General features: G+C 33.9%; 1 protein-coding gene across 1 annotated transcript in view; it reads left to right on the top strand.

Annotated features, from left to right (window-relative positions):
- Positions 1–19,122, top strand: part of LOC111721113 — a 73,069-nt gene extending 53,947 nt beyond the window's left edge. Inside the window, exons 9-11 of the mRNA XM_031938832.1 lie at positions 17,242–17,344; positions 18,649–18,693; positions 18,822–19,122. Of these exons, the coding sequence (XP_031794692.1) occupies positions 17,242–17,344; positions 18,649–18,676 (131 nt within the window). The 3' untranslated portion in view covers positions 18,677–18,693; positions 18,822–19,122. The remainder of the gene's footprint in view (positions 1–17,241; positions 17,345–18,648; positions 18,694–18,821) is intronic.
- The last annotated feature ends 1,359 nt before the right edge of the window (positions 19,123–20,481 follow it).

Raw genomic sequence — 20,481 nt, forward strand, 5'->3', positions numbered from 1 at the left:
AAGCAGGTTGTGGTCCCTTTAAGAAACTACCTTTGTGATTCCTTTCAGATTGATCTGTGATTCCTTTCAGATTCCCAGCCCCTCCTGGCTAATGCATTATCAGTTCAGGAAGCCAGGGACTTTGATTCACAAATCCTGGTCAAAAACACCCCTTTGAATTCCAATAGATCCTGGCTTGTCCCAGCCCCCACTGGATCTGAGCCAACTTGGGCTGTCCCAGCCCTTATTCTCATGATCTTCTCAGGCTTCCTAATCCCCACGAAGATAAGCAATATGATAAGCTTCCATCAACTAAAACTTTTGCAGATGGACTTTGGCAGTGCCCTTTACAGCCAGGATCTTTCTGCCCACTGGAGAATACTGTTTCCAATGCTATCTTCTCTTTACCCTCACCTTTTTTCTTAACCAGACTTTAACGGTACTTCCAATCCCCATAATAAACCTCTTTTATCAATCTAGGTTTTCGGGTCTATAAATTCCTTTACAAGGAATTCTTGCACCACCAGAAGGGAGTCCCCAAAACTCTCTACCCTTGAGCTGAATCCAAAGGAGTTGCAGGGGAGCTTCATTTGACTCCCTGAACCCCAAACCGGCCACTAGACCTCATTTAACTCCCTGACCACCAGTAACCTTAATTTCATTTGGGTACCCCAAATCTAAACCTCATCATCAATACTCTTTCCTGCTAATTAACTCTCTCCTATACAAATATATACATAGTCACACAGAGAAAAAGGAAAAGTTGAATTCTCTTCAATTAGAAGATATTTTCCTGAGGCTTTAATCAGAGACTAAAAAAAATAAAACTTTTTCATGACAAATGTCATATCCAAATTATGTCATGCTGAGCCATAAAATGATAAGAACCAGTTTATATATAGCATATACTATTTTAGTAGGGAATATTTCAAATAAACACCAAACTGGATGACTAGATTTTCAATTAAAATGTCAGATTGTTTACTCTGGATACAAGAATTTCTAAGTTTTGTTTCTGTACAGTGAGTAAATGAGTATGTGTTCATGTTTGTATTCCTGACATCACTGAGAGATCAGTGAAAGGTCACTTTAAAACCAAGAAGTACATCATTTATATTCAATAACATTTCATTTATACTAAGTCCTTACTGGCAAATGAAGTATATTTCTGATACCATCAATTTCTTGGAAAAACACTATTTATGCCTTTTAGGTTAACATTGGAGTAAGCAGAAGTCTTAGATCTGCATAGAGCATTGCTGGTGAATTTATAATTTGAATGTTGTCAAAGGATTCAGGTTAAATTGTTTTTTCAGTTTTCATTTTGTCTCAACCATACACCTTCCTGAAGAATGAGATCACTGAGCAAATGAGATAATGGAAATAGTTCTTCATAATTTTAGAAAGCAGCCTATCTTAGAAAAATTTTTAGTTCACAAATTATTTTGGATATGGCCAACTAACTTGTGGTTTTCTCTTCTCTGTGTTAATATTCACTTCTCAATTCTTCATGTTTAAGTTAAAATCTCTTCTACTAGAAGCCTTTCTTGTTTTCCCTTTAATTCTAGTGGCTTCACAATGAGATTATTTCCAATTTGTCCTGTATATAGCTTGTTTTTATACATGACTATGCGTTTACTCATCCAGTAGACTGTGAGCTTCTTACAGGAAGAATTGTCTTTTGCCCTTCTTTGCATCTCCAGCACAGTGCCTGATTCAGAATAGGTGCTTAATAAATGTTTACTATGTGATCCATATACTTGACTGACACTCGGCAGTGCATCTATACTTGGACAGCTTCAGACATCTTCCAATTTAATAATTTCTGAACATCAAATGTGATTCTGTAATCAATTTAATACTTGCATTTTTCATATTCTTTTAAGTCCCCTAAGATGATAATAACCAGGTAAACCAAAATCACAAGATAATTCGTGTGATCTTCACATTTTCCCACCAATCTCTGCAAGTTATGAACAAGTGGTAGCTGTGACCAAGATTCCTTGGGCTATATGTTCAAGCAAACTACAATTGAGAAAAAATATATTTATATATACTTATGTAGATAAATACATATATGCACACACATTCCCTACACACATACATGTCTTTCCTATCCCTGATGTCTCTTTAAATACATTCTGCTCCACAACTTGCCTTGCTATTATTTAACCTTCCCCCACCCAAGAAGCTCTCTCTTGCCTTCTTCCCTCACCCTTTGCTTCCCCATCTGTCCATCCCTCCCTCCTTATTTCTTTGTAAATTTTAGAGAGTTCTATACCCTTCATAGTATATATGTTGTATTGCCTATTGAACTCATTTCCAATGTGAGTAGATTTTCAGAACTACAAGCCCTCCCCCCTCTAATGCCTTTGTGTTTATTCTTCCTCTGCACCTCATTTGTATAACCTGATTACTATTTTTACCTTGACTCTGCCAATATTTCTTTTGAGCTACCCTATTGTTGATGTGGATCTTAAACATATAATGTACATTTTCCCATGGTTAAAAATAACAAAATATAAACAGTTTGTCCATCTTCAAACAGTCTGTTCATGTTAAGTTCCTTAAAATTGATCTTTCATATTGACTTTTATATGTTAAATTTTCTGTTGAGTTAGGATTTGGTTGATAGAAAGTCCTAAAAATCTGCAAATTCATTGAATGTCCATTTTTTTTCTCATTTAAAACTATAGATAATTTTTCTGTGTATGACATTTTTGCCACAGATCTAATTCTTCTGATTGTCAGTAGAAATGATTCCAGGATCTGCAGTCTTTTATTATAGCTGCTGATAAGTCTTGCACAATTCTAATTGTAACTCCAGCATATTTGAATTGTTTTTTTTTATCTCTTTTATTTCAAAAGTTGGCAATTATATTCCTGTGAGTTTACCACAAAGGAGCTCTTTGAGAATGGTGATCAGTGGATTTTTTCTATTTCTACTTTCTCCTCATATTCTATCACTCCAGGACAATTTTCTTGGATTATTTTCTGCATTATTGTGTCAAGGTTCTCTTTTTGGTCACAACTTTCTGGCAGCCCAATTGTTCTTATGTTTTCTCTTCTTGATCTGTTCTCCAGATCTGTCATTTTTCTCATAAGATATTTCACGTTCTATTTTTTCATTCTTTAGAATCTTGTTTTGTTACTGCTTGGTCTCTCATAGCCTCACTACTTCCCCTTGCCCAATTCTAATTTTCAGAGTTATTTTCATCTTTGAGACTCTATACCTCTTTTTCTAGTTGGTTAACTTTTTTATGTAAGCTTCTTGTTTTTCTTGGATGGTTTTTATTTTATTTTTAAAATTTTTCCTCAATTTGATTGTTGAATTTTTTTTGAATTCTTCTATAAACTCTCTCTGGTCAGGTAGCCATTTCATGTTACTCTTTGGGGCAGAAACTTTTTTTTTTTTTTTTTTTTTTAACCATAGTGTCCTCTGGATATGAACCCCCTGGACTTCCCTGTTCCCATAATATGTTTCAATGATAGGGTTCTTTTGTCTTTGCTGATTCATTTTTAAAAAATATTTTATTAAAACTTTTTATTTACAAAGCATATGCATGGGTAATTTTTCCAACATTGACCCTTGTCAATGTTGTTTCAAATTTTTCCCTCTTTACCCCCACCCCCTCCCCTAGCTGGCAGGTAATTTAATATATGTTAAATATGTTGTGTTAAGTCTAAGCTAGCTCCCTGGAGGTCTCAGGATCAGCCAGAGTCAGGATAAATAAAAGTCCTTGATCTTTAGCGGGAGAAATTAAAGAAGCAGACAAACTGCTAGGAGTTTTGCCAAAGATCTCTTTTTGATTCTGGAGTCCAGAATCTCTACCTTTCTCCTTCTCATCCTGCCATCAAGTGAGTCTCTGGCCTCTGTCACCCCACCTTCTAATCCTTTCCTACGATTATCTTAATGCCAAACATTGAGCCAGCACCAAACAGTGAGAAGGGCCATTTATCCAAACATATGCTAATAGAGTCGTTGTCTTATATTGAATAGTAATTAGCCTTAAGTGCTTGGTTGTCTGACTCAAGCATACCTTTTTGGAGTTTCAGCCCTTTACAATGTTGAAATAATGTTAGATCCAATATATGTATACATATTTATACAGTGATCTTGTTGCACAAGAAAAATCAGATCAAGAAGGAAGAAAAAGAAAAATTAAGAAAGAAAACAAAATGCAAGCAAATAACAAGAGAGAGAATGAGAACGCTATGTTGTATTCCACACTCTGTTCCCATGGTTCTCTCTCTGGGTGGTAGAGAACCATCTACATTGAAGCTACTTTGCTTTCTTCATTACTGCATAAGTGGAACTGGTTTGAATCATGCCAATATTGAAGAGACACAAGTCTGTCAGAATTGATTGTCGTATAGTCTTTTTGTTGCCATTTATAATGAACTGCTGGTTCTGCTCATTTCACTCAGCATCAGTTCATGTAGGTCTCTCCAAGCCTCTCTGAAATCATCCTGCTGGCCGTTTCTTATAGAACAATAATATTCCATAACATTCATATACTACAATTTATTCAGCCATTCTCCAATTGATGGGCAGCCACTCAGTTTCCAGTTTCTTGACACTACAAAGAGGGCTGCCACAAACATTTTTGCACATGTGGGCCCCTTTCCTTTCTTTAAGATCTCTTTGGGATATAAGCCCAGTAGTAGCATTGCTGGATCAAAGGGTATGCACAGTTTGATAACTTTTTGAGCATAATTTCAAATTGCTCTCCAGAATAGTTGGATCTATTCACAGTTTCACCAATAATGTTGCTGATTAATTTTTTTTCTAATAAGTATTAATGTAAGCACCTCTAATTGTGGGATTGGGGGATGATGCCTCAATCATCTCTTCATATCTCCACTCTGATCAGAAACTCCAAATTAAGAGCTCCACATTCTTGCAAGTGCCCACAACCAGCAGCATTCCTGTCCCTTTGCCTCTGTACTCCCTGGGTGCTGGTTTCTTCTCACTCCAGACCGCATCTCAGCAGCAATCAGCCAAGGTTCATTCACTCTTCCCAGACTCAAATCCCAACTGGACAAACAGTCCAGGAGGTGAAAGTATGCTGAGGCTGCAGCTAGCCCAAGAGGTTCCCACTTCATATTTCTACCAAGCTAGCCCAATGGTGTTTATACTTCAAACAGATTATTCCCCAGCCCAGCATCCATCTTCAGATCTTCTTGGGGCTGTATCAGGAGGACCCCTATTCTGCCCCAAGTCTTCTTGATTTTTCACTAGTCTGTATTTGTCCTGAGGCACAAAGTTTTTCTGTTTGTGGGGGAAATCTGGAGAGCTTGCAATTTACCAACCTACTCTGCCATCTTCCCATAATACTCTAAATTAATATTCTTAAAGTACAGGTTTGATCATATCATTGTCCTGTCTATCCCTGTAGTTGACTATATATTACTTCCTCAAATGTACTCTATTCAAGCCAAACTGTTCCTCAACCAGAGTTTTCTATCTTCATGCTTCTGCACAGGTTGTCCACATGCCTAGAATGCTCTTTTTCTTGACTATTGGCTTTGTAAACCCTTAAAAAATCAATTTATATGATTCTTACAAAAAGGCATTTCATTAACTAGTATCCAACCCAATTATTAAAATGCTTACCTACCAGGACACTAATGCTCTCCTGGTGTAGTTGTGAACTAATCTAACCATTCTGAAGAGCAGTTTAGAATTATGCCCAAAGGACTATAAAACTATGCATACCCTTTGATCCAACAACACCACTACTAAGTCTGTATCCAAAGAGATCTTAAAAAGATCATACGTACAAAAATATTTACAGCATCTATTTTTGTGGTGGCAAAGAATTGGAAATTGAGAGGATACCCATTAATTGGGGAATGGCTGAATAAGTTATAATATATGAATGTAATGTTCTATTGTTTTATAAGAATAATGAGCCATCAGATTTCAGAAAAACCTGGAAAGACTTATATGAACCAATACTGAGTGAAGTGAATAAAACCAGAACATTGTCCACAATAACTGCAACATTGTGTGATGATCAATTATAATAGACTTAGATCTTCTCAGCTATACAGTGATCCAAGACAATTCCAAAAAACTTGTGATGGAAGATGCCATTCACATTCAGAAAAAGAATTATGGAGTCTGAATGCAGAGCAGAGCATACTATTTCCTTTTTTTTAAAATTGCAGTATTTTATTTTTCCAAATACATGCAAAGATAGTTTTCAATATTCACCTTTGCAAAATCTTGTATTCCAAATTTTTCTCCCTCATTCCCCAAGATAACAAGCAATCTGATATAGGTTGAATAAATGCAATTCTTCTAAACATATTTCCATATTCATCATATGCAAGAAAAATCAGATCAAAAGGGAAAATACTATGAGAAAGAAAAAAACAAAAAAGATGAAAAATGCTATGCTTTGATCCATAGTCAGTCTCCAGATTGCTCTATGGATGCAGATGGAACTTTCCATTCCAAGTCTATTGGAATTGCCTTGAATCACTTCATTGTTGAAAAGAAAATCATACTATTTTCACTTTTGAAAAATTTTTTTGTTTTTTCTTTACCATAGTTTTTCCTTTTTGTTCTGATTATATTTTTACAACATGACTAATATAGAAATATGCTTAATATTATTGTATATATATATATATATATATATATAGAGAGAGAGAGAGAGAGAGAGAGAGAGAGAGAGAGAGAGAGAGAGGAGAGTCTAAAAAATAAAAAGTAAAACCTTTAACATCCCACTCCCATGATATACTCCTGGTGAGGAAACTACTATTGCTAATGCTCATCAGCAAATGCCCTATACTCTACAACTTTAGAGAGCTAGAGCACTAAAAGATGTAAGTTCCTTACCTGTATAGACATAATGTGTCAACAGTGGAACTTAAATCCAGATCCCAGGTTTTCTGACTCTGAGGATAGTTTTCTAGACTCTATAGCATGCTGTCTTTTTTTGTACATATTTTACACTTACTCATCTGTGCACATATTACTTTTTTCCCAGAATAATGCAGGTTCCTTGAAAGCAAGTGATATTTGGTATTTGTATCACAATGGCTAACACAGTACTTGATACATTCAAAGCACTTAAATTCTTGTTGAATTGGATTGGATTGGATTAGATTAAATATTAATTTAAAACTCATTTCTGCCAAATTATAGCTTTATAATGTAGTTGGATATCAGGTAATTGTATGACCCATTACTATTTTAAAAAATGCTTTTCCTTGAGATTCTAAATTTTTTGTTTCTTCAAAAGAATTTAGTATTCATTTTGTCTGGTTCGATAAAATATTCCCTCTATGGAGCATTAAACCTCCCAATTAATTTAAAGAAATTTATCATTTTATTATATTGGTATTGCCCAATCAGGAACATTGAATAGCTGCTCTACAATTATTTAAGTCTTCTGTTATCTTTTGAAAGAGTGGTCTATAGTTTTTACATATAATCCTACATGTATCTAGGTAGGGTAATTACCAAATATTTCGTGCATTTTGTAGTTATTTTAAAATTTTATTTAAATTTAGATAGAAAATAGGAAAAGGAAAAAAAAAACATTGCTCTATTCATAGCAGAACGAGAGAATTCAAAATATAAAGCAATAAATGTCCATTTCAAGAAAGTCTATGCAATAAATACCACATATTGTTTTTAGAGCTGCCCATCTTTTCTTTGCTTTATTGTGGGTTTTCTTTTGTTCTTTCCTGTGTACTTTTTAGTTTATTCTTTTCCACCTCACTCCAAGAAGGCTACAATTAAGCTTAGGTAGATAAATAGATGTGTGTGTGTGTGTGTGTGTGTGTGTGTGTGTGTATGTATGTATATATCATTTCCAACACACATACCTATATTCCAGACACATATACATGAACACATATATACACATATGCTCAACCATATATGTACATACATATATAGTCATATACATATATACACATACATTCATGTGCATCTATGTAAAATTGTACTTCTGTTTCTCTGAAGATAGATAGCATATTCATAAGCCCAAGTTTTTCCATATTTTTCTAACTCCATCAATTCATCATTTCCTATACTACAGCAATATTCCAACCTTATAACATCTAAACATCTACTTATTTTAAATAATCTAAAACAATGTTAATTAATAATGCTGATATATAGTGTAGTTTCCCTATTTTTATCTTTTGATTAAATCCATTTTAGCTTTGACTTTGTCGAGATCATGAGTACTACCTCTGCTTTTTTTGCATAATAAATTCTACTCCTGGTCTTTATTTTATGTCTGTGTAGCTCTTATTTTCTATCCCCCCTGACTCCTCTGCTTTAGAGGAGTCACCTCCTCTGTCACCTTGTCCTCCTATTACTTAATCTGCCTCACCCCAAGGATCTCTCCCTTACCCTCTTTAACCTAACCATTCCTCCAAAGATCCCTCCCTTATCCTCTCCCCCCACCATATCCCTGTAACCCATTCCTGTTAATTTCCATACCCTTTATACCCTCCCATCCTTTTCCTTCACCCTCTTACTTTTAAAAATAAATTTAGAAGATTTTTATTTCTTCAAAATATATATGTTGTTCCCTCTTTAACTGATCTGAGTATGGTTCTAAAAATCTCTCCTTTATCCTTTCCACCCCCCTCATTCCCTTATCCTCTTATTTCTTTCTGAATTTAGAGACTAAATTCTGTGCACACACACACACACACACACCCCTCTTTAAACCATTCCAAATGAGAGTAAGGTTTCAGAACTATCAACTCTTCTCTTCTTTCTAATTCCTCTATGTCATTTCTTCCTCTCAAACCCTATTTGTAAAAGAAAATTAATCTTTTACATTTTCCTAAATGGTTTTGCATCATATTCTGCAATCTTTCTTTCAAACTACTCAATTATTGACAACCCTATTTCCACATATAAAACATAAACAGTTTGTTCTTACTGCAATAGTTGCAGTATTGTCTTTGATGTTTACCTTATATTTCTCCTGGATCTTGCATGTCAAAATTTCTATTAAATTCAGAGGGTTTTTTGTAAGAAAATCTTGAAAGCCTGGCAAATAATATCTTTTATTATTGTTGTTGTTCAGGATTACGCTTAAGTTTTCTAGATATGATATTTTGGACTGCAACCCCAGTTCTTTTGCTCTTCTATATATAGTGGTCCAAGACTTGTGATTTTTAATGTAACTACTGCTACGTCTTCTGTGAGTCTAATTGTCTCTACCATATTTATATTTTTTCTTTGTTGTTTATAATATTTTTCCTTTGCCTGAGGGTTTTAGAATTTGCCTATGCTGTTCTTTTAAGTTTTCCTCATAGGATCTCTTTCAGGTGGTGATTGGTGGATTTTTTTTTTTTTTCTATTTCTACTTTCCCCTCTTGCTCTTAACATTTTAGGACAATATTCTTTATTTCTTGTATTATTGTATCAAGATTCTTTTTTTAAATCATAGCCTTCAGGTACTTCAATTAATCTTATGTTTTCTTTTCTTGATCTGTTCTCCAGATCAACTGGTCTTCCTTATATAGTGTTTCATATTCTCTTCTATTTTTTTCATTCTTTTTATTTTATTATTTTTTTGATCTCTTATAACTGTTACTGGCTCGTTCATGCCCAATTCTAATTTTCAAAGAATTATTTTCTTTGAGACTGGATCTTCTTTTCTAGTTGGTTGACTTTCTTTTCATTATCTTATTTTTCTTGTTCTTGTTTTTTTTATTTTCTTCAATTTCTCTCATTTGAGTTTAAGTCTTTTTAAAGTAATTCATTGAAATCTTTTTGAACAGGTGACTGTTTGAAAACACTGTTTGGGGAAGAAGCTGTTTGGTTTTTTGTTTTTTTTTTCACTTCAATATCATCCTCTGAAGATGAATGCTGATCTTCTCTATTCTTATGGTAACTTTCTATGATTAGGTTCTTTTTTTGTCTGCTAAAAAAAAAAAAAAAAAAAAAAAAAGCTCTAGTTATGGAGTTTGGAGGATGGTGCCTCTGCCCTCCTTTCTCCCTTCTGGTCTGGAATAGAAACCAAGAATTTCACTTTCCTGTAAGTACCCACAATGCCCTACTGCTTCTAGATTCACCAGGTGGATGCTGCTTTCTTCTTGCCCACGACCACATCTAAACAACATAACTGGGCCTGGAATTCCTTATCACTACATGTTCTCTCAATCTTCTCTGACTCAAATGCCTAACTCTCACACTGATGGGGGATTGAAAATTATTGTGGTTGGGGCTGAGATTACTTCATCAATCTAGTTAGCCCCAGGGCTTGTTGCTTGTTGTTTCAAAGGAATTGGCCAGAAGGTGTTTACCAATCAAACCTGTTCTACTCTAATTCTAGTTTATTTTTATTGCTCTATATTCATTCTGAGGTGTTTTTTTGTCTTTGTGGGGGAAATTTGGAGATCTTGGATTTTTCTGACCTATTTTGCCTCTTCCCAGAATCCTCTCCCATTTTAATTATTTCATTTTTTAAATAATAGTTTTTTTTATTTTCAAAATATATGCAAAGATAGTTCTCAACTTTCACCCTTGCAACACCTTGTGTTCCAAAATTTACTTTCCCTTCTCCCACCCCTTTCCCTAGACAGCAAGTAATCTAATATGTTAAATATGTACAATTCTTCTAAACATATTTCCACATTTATCATGCTGCACAAGAAAAATAAGATCAAAAAGGGGAAAATGAAAAAGAAAAAACCTAGCAAACAACAACCAAAAAGATGAAAAAACTAAGTTGTGATTCACATTCAGTTCCTACAGTCCTCTTCCTGGATGAAGATGTGTCTGTTCATCACAAGTCTACTGGAATTGGTCTGAATCACCTCATTATTGAAAATAATGCCATGATACCACTACACACCTGTCAGATTGGCTAAGATGACAGGAAAAAATAATGATGATTGTTGGAGGGATGTGGGAAAACTGGGACATTGATGCATTGTTGGTGGAGTTGTGAACAGATCCAACCATTTTGGAGAGTAGTTTGGAACTATGCTCAAAAAGTTATCAAACTGTGCATACCCTTTGATCCAGCAGTGTTACTACTGGGATTATATCCCAAAGAGATTATAAAGAAGGGAAAGGGACCTGTATGTGCACGAATGTTTGTGGCAGCCCTTTTTGTAGTGGCTAGAAACTGGAAACTGAATGGATGTCCATCAGTTGGAGAATGGCTGAATAAATTGTGGTATATGAAAATTATGGAATAGTACTGTTCTGTAAGAAATGACCAACAGGATGATTTCAGAAAGGCCTGGAGAGACTTACACGAACTGATGCTGAGTGAAATGAGCAGGACCAGGAGATCATTATATACTTCAACAACAATACTAGATGATGACCAGTTCTGATGGATCAGGCCATCCTCAGCAACGAGATCAACCAAATCATTTCTAATGGAGCAGTAATGAACTGAACTAGCTATACCCAGAAAAAGAACTCTGGGAGATGACTAAAACCATTACATTGAATTCCCAATCCCTATATTTATGCACACCTGCATTTTTGATTTCCTTCACAAGCTAATTGTACAATAATTCAGAGTCTGATTCTTTTTGTACAGCAAAATAATGTTTTGGTCATGTATACTTATTGTGTATCTAAGTTATATTTTAATATATTTAACATCTACTGGTCATCCTGCCATTTAGGGAGGGGTGGGGGGTAAGAGGTGAAAAATTGGAACAAGAGGTTTGGCAATTGTTAATGCTGTAAAGTTACCCATGTATATATCCTGTAAATAAAAGGCTATTAAAAAAAATAAAAATAAAAAAAAATAAAAAAAAAAAAAAAGAAATGACCAACAGGATGATTTCAGAAAGGCCTGGAGAGACTTACACGAACTGATGCTGAGTGAAATGAGCAGGACCAGGAGATCATTATATACTTCAACAACAATACTAGATGATGACCAGTTCTGATGGATCAGGCCATCCTCAGCAACGAGATCAACCAAATCATTTCTAATGGAGCAGTAATGAACTGAACTAGCTATACCCAGAAAAAGAACTCTGGGAGATGACTAAAAACCATTACATTGAATTCCCAATCCCTATATTTATGCACACCTGCATTTTTGATTTCCTTCACAAGCTAATTGTACAATAATTCAGAGTCTGATTCTTTTGTACAGCAAAATAATGTTTTAGTCATGTATACTTATTGTGTATCTAAGTTATATTTTAATATATTTAACATCTACTGGTCATCCTGCCATTTAGGGAGGGGTGGGGTAAGAGGTGAAAAATTGGAACAAGAGGTTTGGCAATTGTTAATGCTGTAAAGTTACCCATGTATATATCCTGTAAATAAAAGGCTATTAAAAAAAATAAAAATAAAAAAAAAAAAAAAAAAGAAATGACCAACAGGATGATTTCAGAAAGGCCTGGAGAGACTTACACGAACTGATGCTGAGTGAAATGAGCAGGACCAGGAGATCATTATATACTTCAACAACAATACTAGATGATGACCAGTTCTGATGGATCAGGCCATCCTCAGCAACGAGATCAACCAAATCATTTCTAATGGAGCAGTAATGAACTGAACTAGCTATGCCCAGAAAAAGAACTCTGGGAGATGACTAAAAACCATTACATTGAATTCCCAATCCCTATATTTATGCACACCTGCATCTTTGATTTCCTTCACAAGCTAATTGTACAATAATTCAGAGTCTGATTCTTTTTGTACAGCAAAATAACATTTTGGTCATGTATACTTATTGTGTATCTAAGTTATATTTTAATATATTTAACATCTACTGGTCATCCTGCCATCTAGGGAGGGTGGGGGGGTAAGAGGTGAAAAATTGGAACAAGAGGTTTGGCAATTGTTAATCCTGTAAAGTTACCCATGTATATATCCTGTAAATAAAAGGCTATTAAATAAAATAAATAAATAAATAAATAAATAAAAAGAAAAGAAAATAATGCCATGCCCATCAGAAATGATCCTTCCATAATCTTACTGTTTCTGTGTACAAAGTTTTCTTGATTCTACTCACTTAATATCAGCTCATGTCTCTCCAAGCCTTTCTGAAATCATCCTGCTGATCATTTCTTATAAAACAATATTTCATAATATTCATGTATCATAATTTATTCAGTTAATTATTTTAAAGGAAATTTTCATACTGTTTCCTTCTAATTTTCTGAAGTATTTTATAGAAATGATGATTCTGTGGGTTTTTAATAGTACTACTATTGAAGTTTCATCTCAAGTAGTTTTTCATTAATTCTTTGGAATTTTCTAAGTAATCCATCAAATCATCTGCAAATGGGGTTAAACTCTTTCTTCTTTGCCAGTGTTTAGAATCATAAGAAAAAAGCTTTAAAAGTTGGAAGGGACCTTAGATATAATCCAATCTAAACCCTCATTTTATAAATGAGGAAATTGCAATCCAGAAGAATGCTATAGAGGATATGCTTTTTTGGATAGGGTTTGGATTATTTCCAATTCTGTCATTTCTTTTTCTTAGATTAGGTAATTTCTGATCTCATCTCTTGTTTTTGTTAAATTATTTATTTTATTTGTATGTATGAAAGACTTGGGCATATGGATAAAAAACTGGCTTTGAAGTAAAGAAGATAGGTTCAAGTCCTACCTATGATACGATCTAGCTGTGGGACTAAAAACTATTCTGTGACTATGAATTGCAATGATGATCGGCAACATTGTAGAAAATTCCTATTGGGAGCTCCCAATGTACATAAAATCACAGGTCCAAACAAAATTTTTAAAAATCATTTTTACAGATATGTATTCACTGCCTTTGAATCCCCAGTTTTGCTACTATATAATGAAGTGAATGTAGTAGTTTCTGCTAATATTATTTATTCTCTGATGGTTATAAATTTGCCTGGTTCATTTCACATTTTGGTAATTTGAAGTTTCTTTTTTAAAGTGGGTTAACTAATCAATCTTAGCCCATCAGTTCTTAGTTTAGTTTATCAGATCTATACTCAAAATAGTCAAATGGATCTATGATCTCATTGATTCAGAAGTTCTCTCCAATAATGCTTGCTCATCCTGTGCAACTTTTGTCCATGACCTCATTAAGTCTGTCACAGGGAGTTCACTCAATGTCATTGATGACCTTTCAGTCAGCTAATAAGAACCAAGATAATGTCCATGTCTTTGGTATTCACTTCCTAATGTTTCAGTAGTAATCAATTCCTCAATGTCTCTACAATTGTCACCTCTAGATTGGATTTATTTTTCTATTTATACTTGACCAATAAAGATGATTTTTCTTCTCAGTACCATTTCTACCTCTCCTAGAAGTACATATATAAGTACATTTAATGTTAGGGTCTAAGTGCAGGGGTTCCATTATCTTTGGTAGAGAAAATTTGTTACAATGATTTTTATATATCTTTTCCATTATTATTCTGTTTGTTGTCCTTTCCTTTTTGCCCTTAAATACTCCCAGAATTCATTTGTTTATGTGAAGGTCTTATCAAACTTTCTATAAACTGGCTTTATCCTCCACTGCTTCTCTCTGATTTATAAGATGACGATTGATCACATTTCCTGTTAAAATTTTACAAATTTATATTCTAATCAATGCTGTCTTTAACAAGTCATCTTGCTTGTTACAAAGTCAGATGTTTGCTGACTATAATAGTTTTGAAGCTCTTTTGATATGTTTGCTGAGACAATTTATGCAAAATAATATAATTGGAATAATTTCTGTTGTCCATTTCCCATATTTACATCCTGTTTAATTGAGAATTTAGTTGTTTCAATTTTATACTTTTTTTCATTTTTCTAATTACTTTTTTGTAATTCTGATTTTAGCTCTGACAAGTTGATACTCTGACTTTATATAGACAACTAACTCCTTTATCAGAAATAAGTATTTTCCCAATTGTTAAGATATAATCTATATAGTTTTCTTTTGATGGTATTTGGTATTCTCCATTTATTCACTAATTCTTTTCTCAACAAAAGTTTTATAGTAGAAAGGTCAGAATGTTATTACTACTTAGTAATGACAATGTGTATTTATTTTTTCTACCTTTTTAGAATTGTTTATGATTACTGTATACTCTAGTACATTATTGCTCTTTCAAAGACACTATGGGATGCTAAGAACTTATCCTTTTGTTATAGAAAACTTAATATTCTTTCATATTTCCATTCATTCCACAGACATTTAAAACTAAATAGCTCTGTTGAGCTAATTGATTCCCTTCTTATTTATTTTTGTTTGATTTATCAATCTCTGACAGAGGAATATTAAAGTCTTCAATTTCCACATTTCCACTTTATTGCTAAATGTCCTTTTTTTTTTAATTCACATAACTTTCCTTTCTAATTTCCCTTTTTCTTTTCCTTTCAATTTTGTGACATTTGCTACATTTATAACTGTTGTTTTTCAGTTATGAGTAACTCTTCGTGATTCCATATGGGGTTTTCTTGTCAAAAATAGTGAATGCCAGTCTTATTCTATACTTTTTCCTAGTCTTATTCTTCTGGGCACTAGTCTGTTCTCCAAAGTCAATTTTCTTCTGTACTTAGGCTAACTCCAAGGATAATTGGATTCACAGGCTCCAATCCATTAAGGAGATGAGGTAAAGTCTTCCAGGATATTACTAAGGTTTTATTTCAAAGGGATTGTGCCTAAAATTACAGTAGGCATGAGAAAGGTAGGGCCATATGAGAAAGCACATAGAATAGGTAGGTAAAAGCACTTTTGAAGCTGGAGTACAGCAACAGTGGTTCAGGGAAGTAGTCTTCAGTTATTTTTTTCTGTAGTAATTACTTTGTGGTTACTTGTTTCATTTTTCTTCATCTTGTCTTTGATGTTTTTAGTTGCATTTTTGAGTGCCTTGTTAAATTGAGCCAGTAATGGAAAAACTCAGAACATGTTGGGGCTTATAGACTACAAAAAAATTCAAAGCTCCTTTTGATAATATTTTTTAGCTACATTGGAAATCAAAAATACTAGCATAGTGAAACAAATGAACATTTGTAACTTTGTTTCTAAGGGAAACCCAGCAGCTTTGAACTTTCCTGAATTGAATAGTCTATAAGCCTTGACATGTTCTGAGTCATGAACCTAGAACTCAACTCTTTCTAATTGATGAGTTGGAAGAGAAGGTCTAGGAAGATAATCTAAAAGTTGTGTAGTTCTCTTGGAAATATAAGTTTCATTGAAAGTTTCTTCACTACCATGTTTTGGAGGCTTTCTTTTTTAAAAATTTTTGTCAGTGGTTTTTTCAGTTCAAAGTTCTCTCATTTCCCCCATTCCCTTCACACTCTTTGAGAAGGCAAGACAAATAAAAATCATTATAGATATGTATAGACCTGCAAAACAAATTTCCACATTAACTATGTTCCACTAAAAAAGTCACAAAAGAGAGAGAGAGAAATAGAAGAAAATTTTATTTAGTATGCATATTGAATTTATTAGTTCTCTTTCTGGTGGTAGATGGCATGTTTTATGGTTAGTCACTGTGTTGATCAGAGTTACTTAACTTCAGAGTTTATTATCTTTACATTGTTATTACTATTAAACTTTTTCTCTAGTTTCTGCTTATTTCATTTTGTTTCAGTTCATACAACTCTTCCAGATTTTTCTGAAAGTGATCCCTTCATCATTTCCTATAGCACTGTTGTATTCTACCATAGTCATCATATGTCATAATTTCTTCAACTATTTCCCAAGATTATGGGCCTCTCTTCAATTCTTTGGCACAATAAAAAGAGTTGCTATAAATACTTGGTACATATGGGCCCTTTCCCCTCTATTTTGATCTCATGAAGTATGTAGCAGTATCTCTGGGTCCAAGGATATATAGAGTGTAATAGTATAGTTCCAAATTGCTTTCCAGAATGATTCAACTAGTTTATAATTCTACAAATAGTATGTTAGTGTACTTATTTTCCAAGATCCTCTCCAGCATTTTCTATTTTCTTTTTTTTTTTTTTATCAAATCAACCAATCTGATCATTGTGAAGTGGCACCTGATTTTAATTTGCATTTTATTACTAGTGATTTAGAACATTTTTTTCATTTGTCTAGTGATAGCTTTGATTTCTTCCTCTGAAAATTGTCTATATATATATCCCTTGACAATATATATATTCATCAATTAAAGAATAGCTCTTATTATTATGAATTTGGCCCAATTCCAACTGGTTTTTTAGAATAACACATAATAAATAATTATTTCAGTAACTAGAGAACAAGTATTTCAATTAGTATTAGGCAATTTCTAAACAAATATTGAAATGTAATTCTGTGTGAAAAATGATCATTGATTCCTTAGGCAGAAAGATTTCACAGAATCTGAGAAAAGTTCCTAGAATGCCTTCCATATCATACACACAAAGAGATCATTTGAAGAAATCAGCCACATCTTACTCTTTAAGGTAAACAAAAATTTCTTTTATTGAAAATGAGATGAATATGGCAAATACAGAAGAAACCAATTCACTCAGTTCTTAGCAAACATAGTTTTATCACTATAAAAATTTTCTATACTAAAATCCTTTCCTCCAATGCCTCATCATGGTATGTTTATGCCTTGTGTTCTCAAAATCTATAACATTTTGCATGTTATATGCAAGACCTGTGTTCATGACCAAATTAACTGAAAGGTAATATTTCAGCCACATCAACTCTTAATGACCATCAACTAAATTGTGGAGGCCCCCAACTGCTTTGGTGGAAGGAAGAAACACACTGATGAAATCACAGATTTTTTGAAGTATTTGAGGAGGAGATTGAAATAATTGGGTTTTTCTTAGTTCCTATTGTTTGTTAATGACTGAAAAAAATTCAAAAGAGATTCTTAATTTTCACAAAATCCACTGTCAGGTACAGGATAGCTCCTTGGAGGACCTCAGAGAACACCAGAGTCAGGATAAATCAAAGTCCTTGGTCTTTAGGGGGAGAAGTGAAGGAGGCAGGCAAGCTCAAGATCTATCCTGGATTCTGGAGTCCAGAGTCTCCAGCCTCTCTCCTCCTCATCATGCTGCCAAGTGACTCTGGCTTCTCCTTGCTCCCCTCACCACTTCCAATCCTTGCTTACAATTATCTCACCATCAAACATTCAGCAAGCACAAAAGATGAGAGCCATCACATCACCATCTCATCTAAATATGTATTTAGAACCATTATCTCACATCCAATAGATAATTAGCCTTAATTGCTCAGTTATCTGATTCAAGCATACCTTTTTGGAGTTTTAGCCCTCTACAATCCACCACTGCTTTCTACTTTGTGAGAATGAAGTCAGCCTCATTGATATTCTCAGTTGTTTTGGTTTCTACACCCAACAAATGAGCACTGAAATACTCTTTCATTGCCTTCTCTATACAATATCAATAAAGTTTTTAGCACTTTCAGCAATAGAAGAGGCAAATGTAGTCAACTGTGTCCTTTATGAACTTCAGCACCCATCCTACCCTTTTCACCAAGCCTTTCCCTGCTTTTACCATAACACTAATATCTCTGTGCTTCATTTTCCTTATCTATAAAATAAGGGGCTTGGAAAGGATGATATCTAAGATCTTTTAGTTTTAAATTGTGTTATTCTGCATTTTCACATATTCACTCTCCCTTTACTAGCTCTTATAGAGGCTCATTCAATAGCCTAAATTCCTTCCTTTCCACACAAGGGGAAATTCTGGTTACAGTTGAAAGTGTTGTAATTATTATTTTTACTTCCTAGTCATGTGAAGATAAACCAGTGGCTATGAGACTCCAAGGAGAGCAGGTTAGTCAAATCTCTCACACGTTTCTAAATAGTTCTTTTAATTAAACAAAATATAAGGATACATTTCAGGGACCAGTTTCTTAAGTGGATAGAAATATGTTTCTCTTTTTTTTTTTCTTACTGATTAGATCCATTATGGTTCTGCACAAAGAAGAAGGAACTCAGATATGAATTTTCCAGAATTTTGAAGAGTGGCTTGTAAGAACAGTGCCATGCTGGTGTCATCTGAGTCTTCCTTTCAGGAATAATAATGTTTTTATTTTAAAATAGTAAAAAATGAATGCAGTGCTTTGCCTTGGCAAATTATGCTATGGTATCATCCAAGCTGATATGATTTTATTTCAATCTTACCTTTGATGTGGATCACCCAAAGAAATAGAACATAGCCAAGTCAACAGTCAAAACTATGTAATGAAAATATTACAAGGAGTGGCTGACTGCCTTTTTTTCTAGTGTGTATGACTGCTGGAAAAGGAATTCTTATCTATGAGCATAAGAAGCATACTTCTGATGATCTCACTGAGCTATATACCCAATGTGTGTAGGATTGAAGTGGGCAAAACAATTAATTTGCACTAAGGATCTATAAGAAAAAGGGGAAGAAATGGTAGCCAATTTTAACATAGCATAAACAAAACAAAACAAAAAGATCAAATGTCCATGCCCTTATGCCTTCTCCAAGTTTAATGGATATCTGGATCTTCTGGGTCCAAGAAGGGCTGGAGATTTGTGGCGTTCAATGTTTTTATCATTGATTTGGATGAAATTATATTTGCTATGCTTGTCACATTTGGAGATGACATGAAACTGGATGAGATAGTTTAAACTATCAAGGTTGAGGTCCTCCAAAGAGCTCAAAAGGAATAACAGGCAAATAGCATAAAATTAAATACACTGTATATACCAAGATAAGGTCAAAATGGGTTCATGATCTAGACATAAAGAATGAGATTATAAATAAATTAGAGGAACAAGGATAGTTTACCTCTTAAACCTGTGGAAGAGGCAGGAATTTATGACCAAAGAAGAACTAGAGATCATTACTGATCACAAAATAGAAAATTTTGATTATATCAAATTGAAAAGTTTTTGTACAAACAAAACTAATGCAGACAAGATTAGAAGGGAAGCAATAAACTGGGAAAACATTTTACAGTCAAAGGTTCTGATAAAGGCCTTATTTCCAAAATATATAATTGACTCTAATTTATAAGAAATCAAGCCATTTTTCAATAGATAAATGGTCAAAGAATATGAACAGATAATTCTCAGACGAAGAAATTGAAACTATTTCTAGCCATATGAAAAGATGCTCCAAGTCATTATTAATCAGAGAAATGCAAATTAAGACAACTCTGAGATATCACTACACACCTGTCAGACTGGCTAGAATGACAGGGAAAGATAATGCAGAATATTGGAGGAGATGTGGGAAAACAGGGACACTAATACATTGTTGGTGGAACTGAATACATCCAGCCATTCTGGAGAGCAATTTGGAACTATGCTCAAAAAGTTATCAAACTGTGCATACCCTTTGACCCAGCAGTGTTTCTATTGGGCTTATATCCCAAAAAAATCTTAAAGAAGGGAAAGGGACCTGTATGTGCACAAATGTTTGTGGCAGCCCTCTTTGTACTGGCCAGAAACTGGAAACTGAGTAGATGCCCATCAATTGGAGAATGGCTGAATAAATTGTGATATATGAATACTATGCAATATTATTGTTCGGTAAGAAATGACCAACAGGATGATTTCAAAAAGGCCTGGAGAGACTTACATGAACTG

The sequence above is a fragment of the Sarcophilus harrisii genome, chromosome 5 (assembly GCF_902635505.1).
Source record: "Sarcophilus harrisii chromosome 5, mSarHar1.11, whole genome shotgun sequence".
Lineage (NCBI taxonomy): Eukaryota > Metazoa > Chordata > Mammalia > Dasyuromorphia > Dasyuridae > Sarcophilus > Sarcophilus harrisii.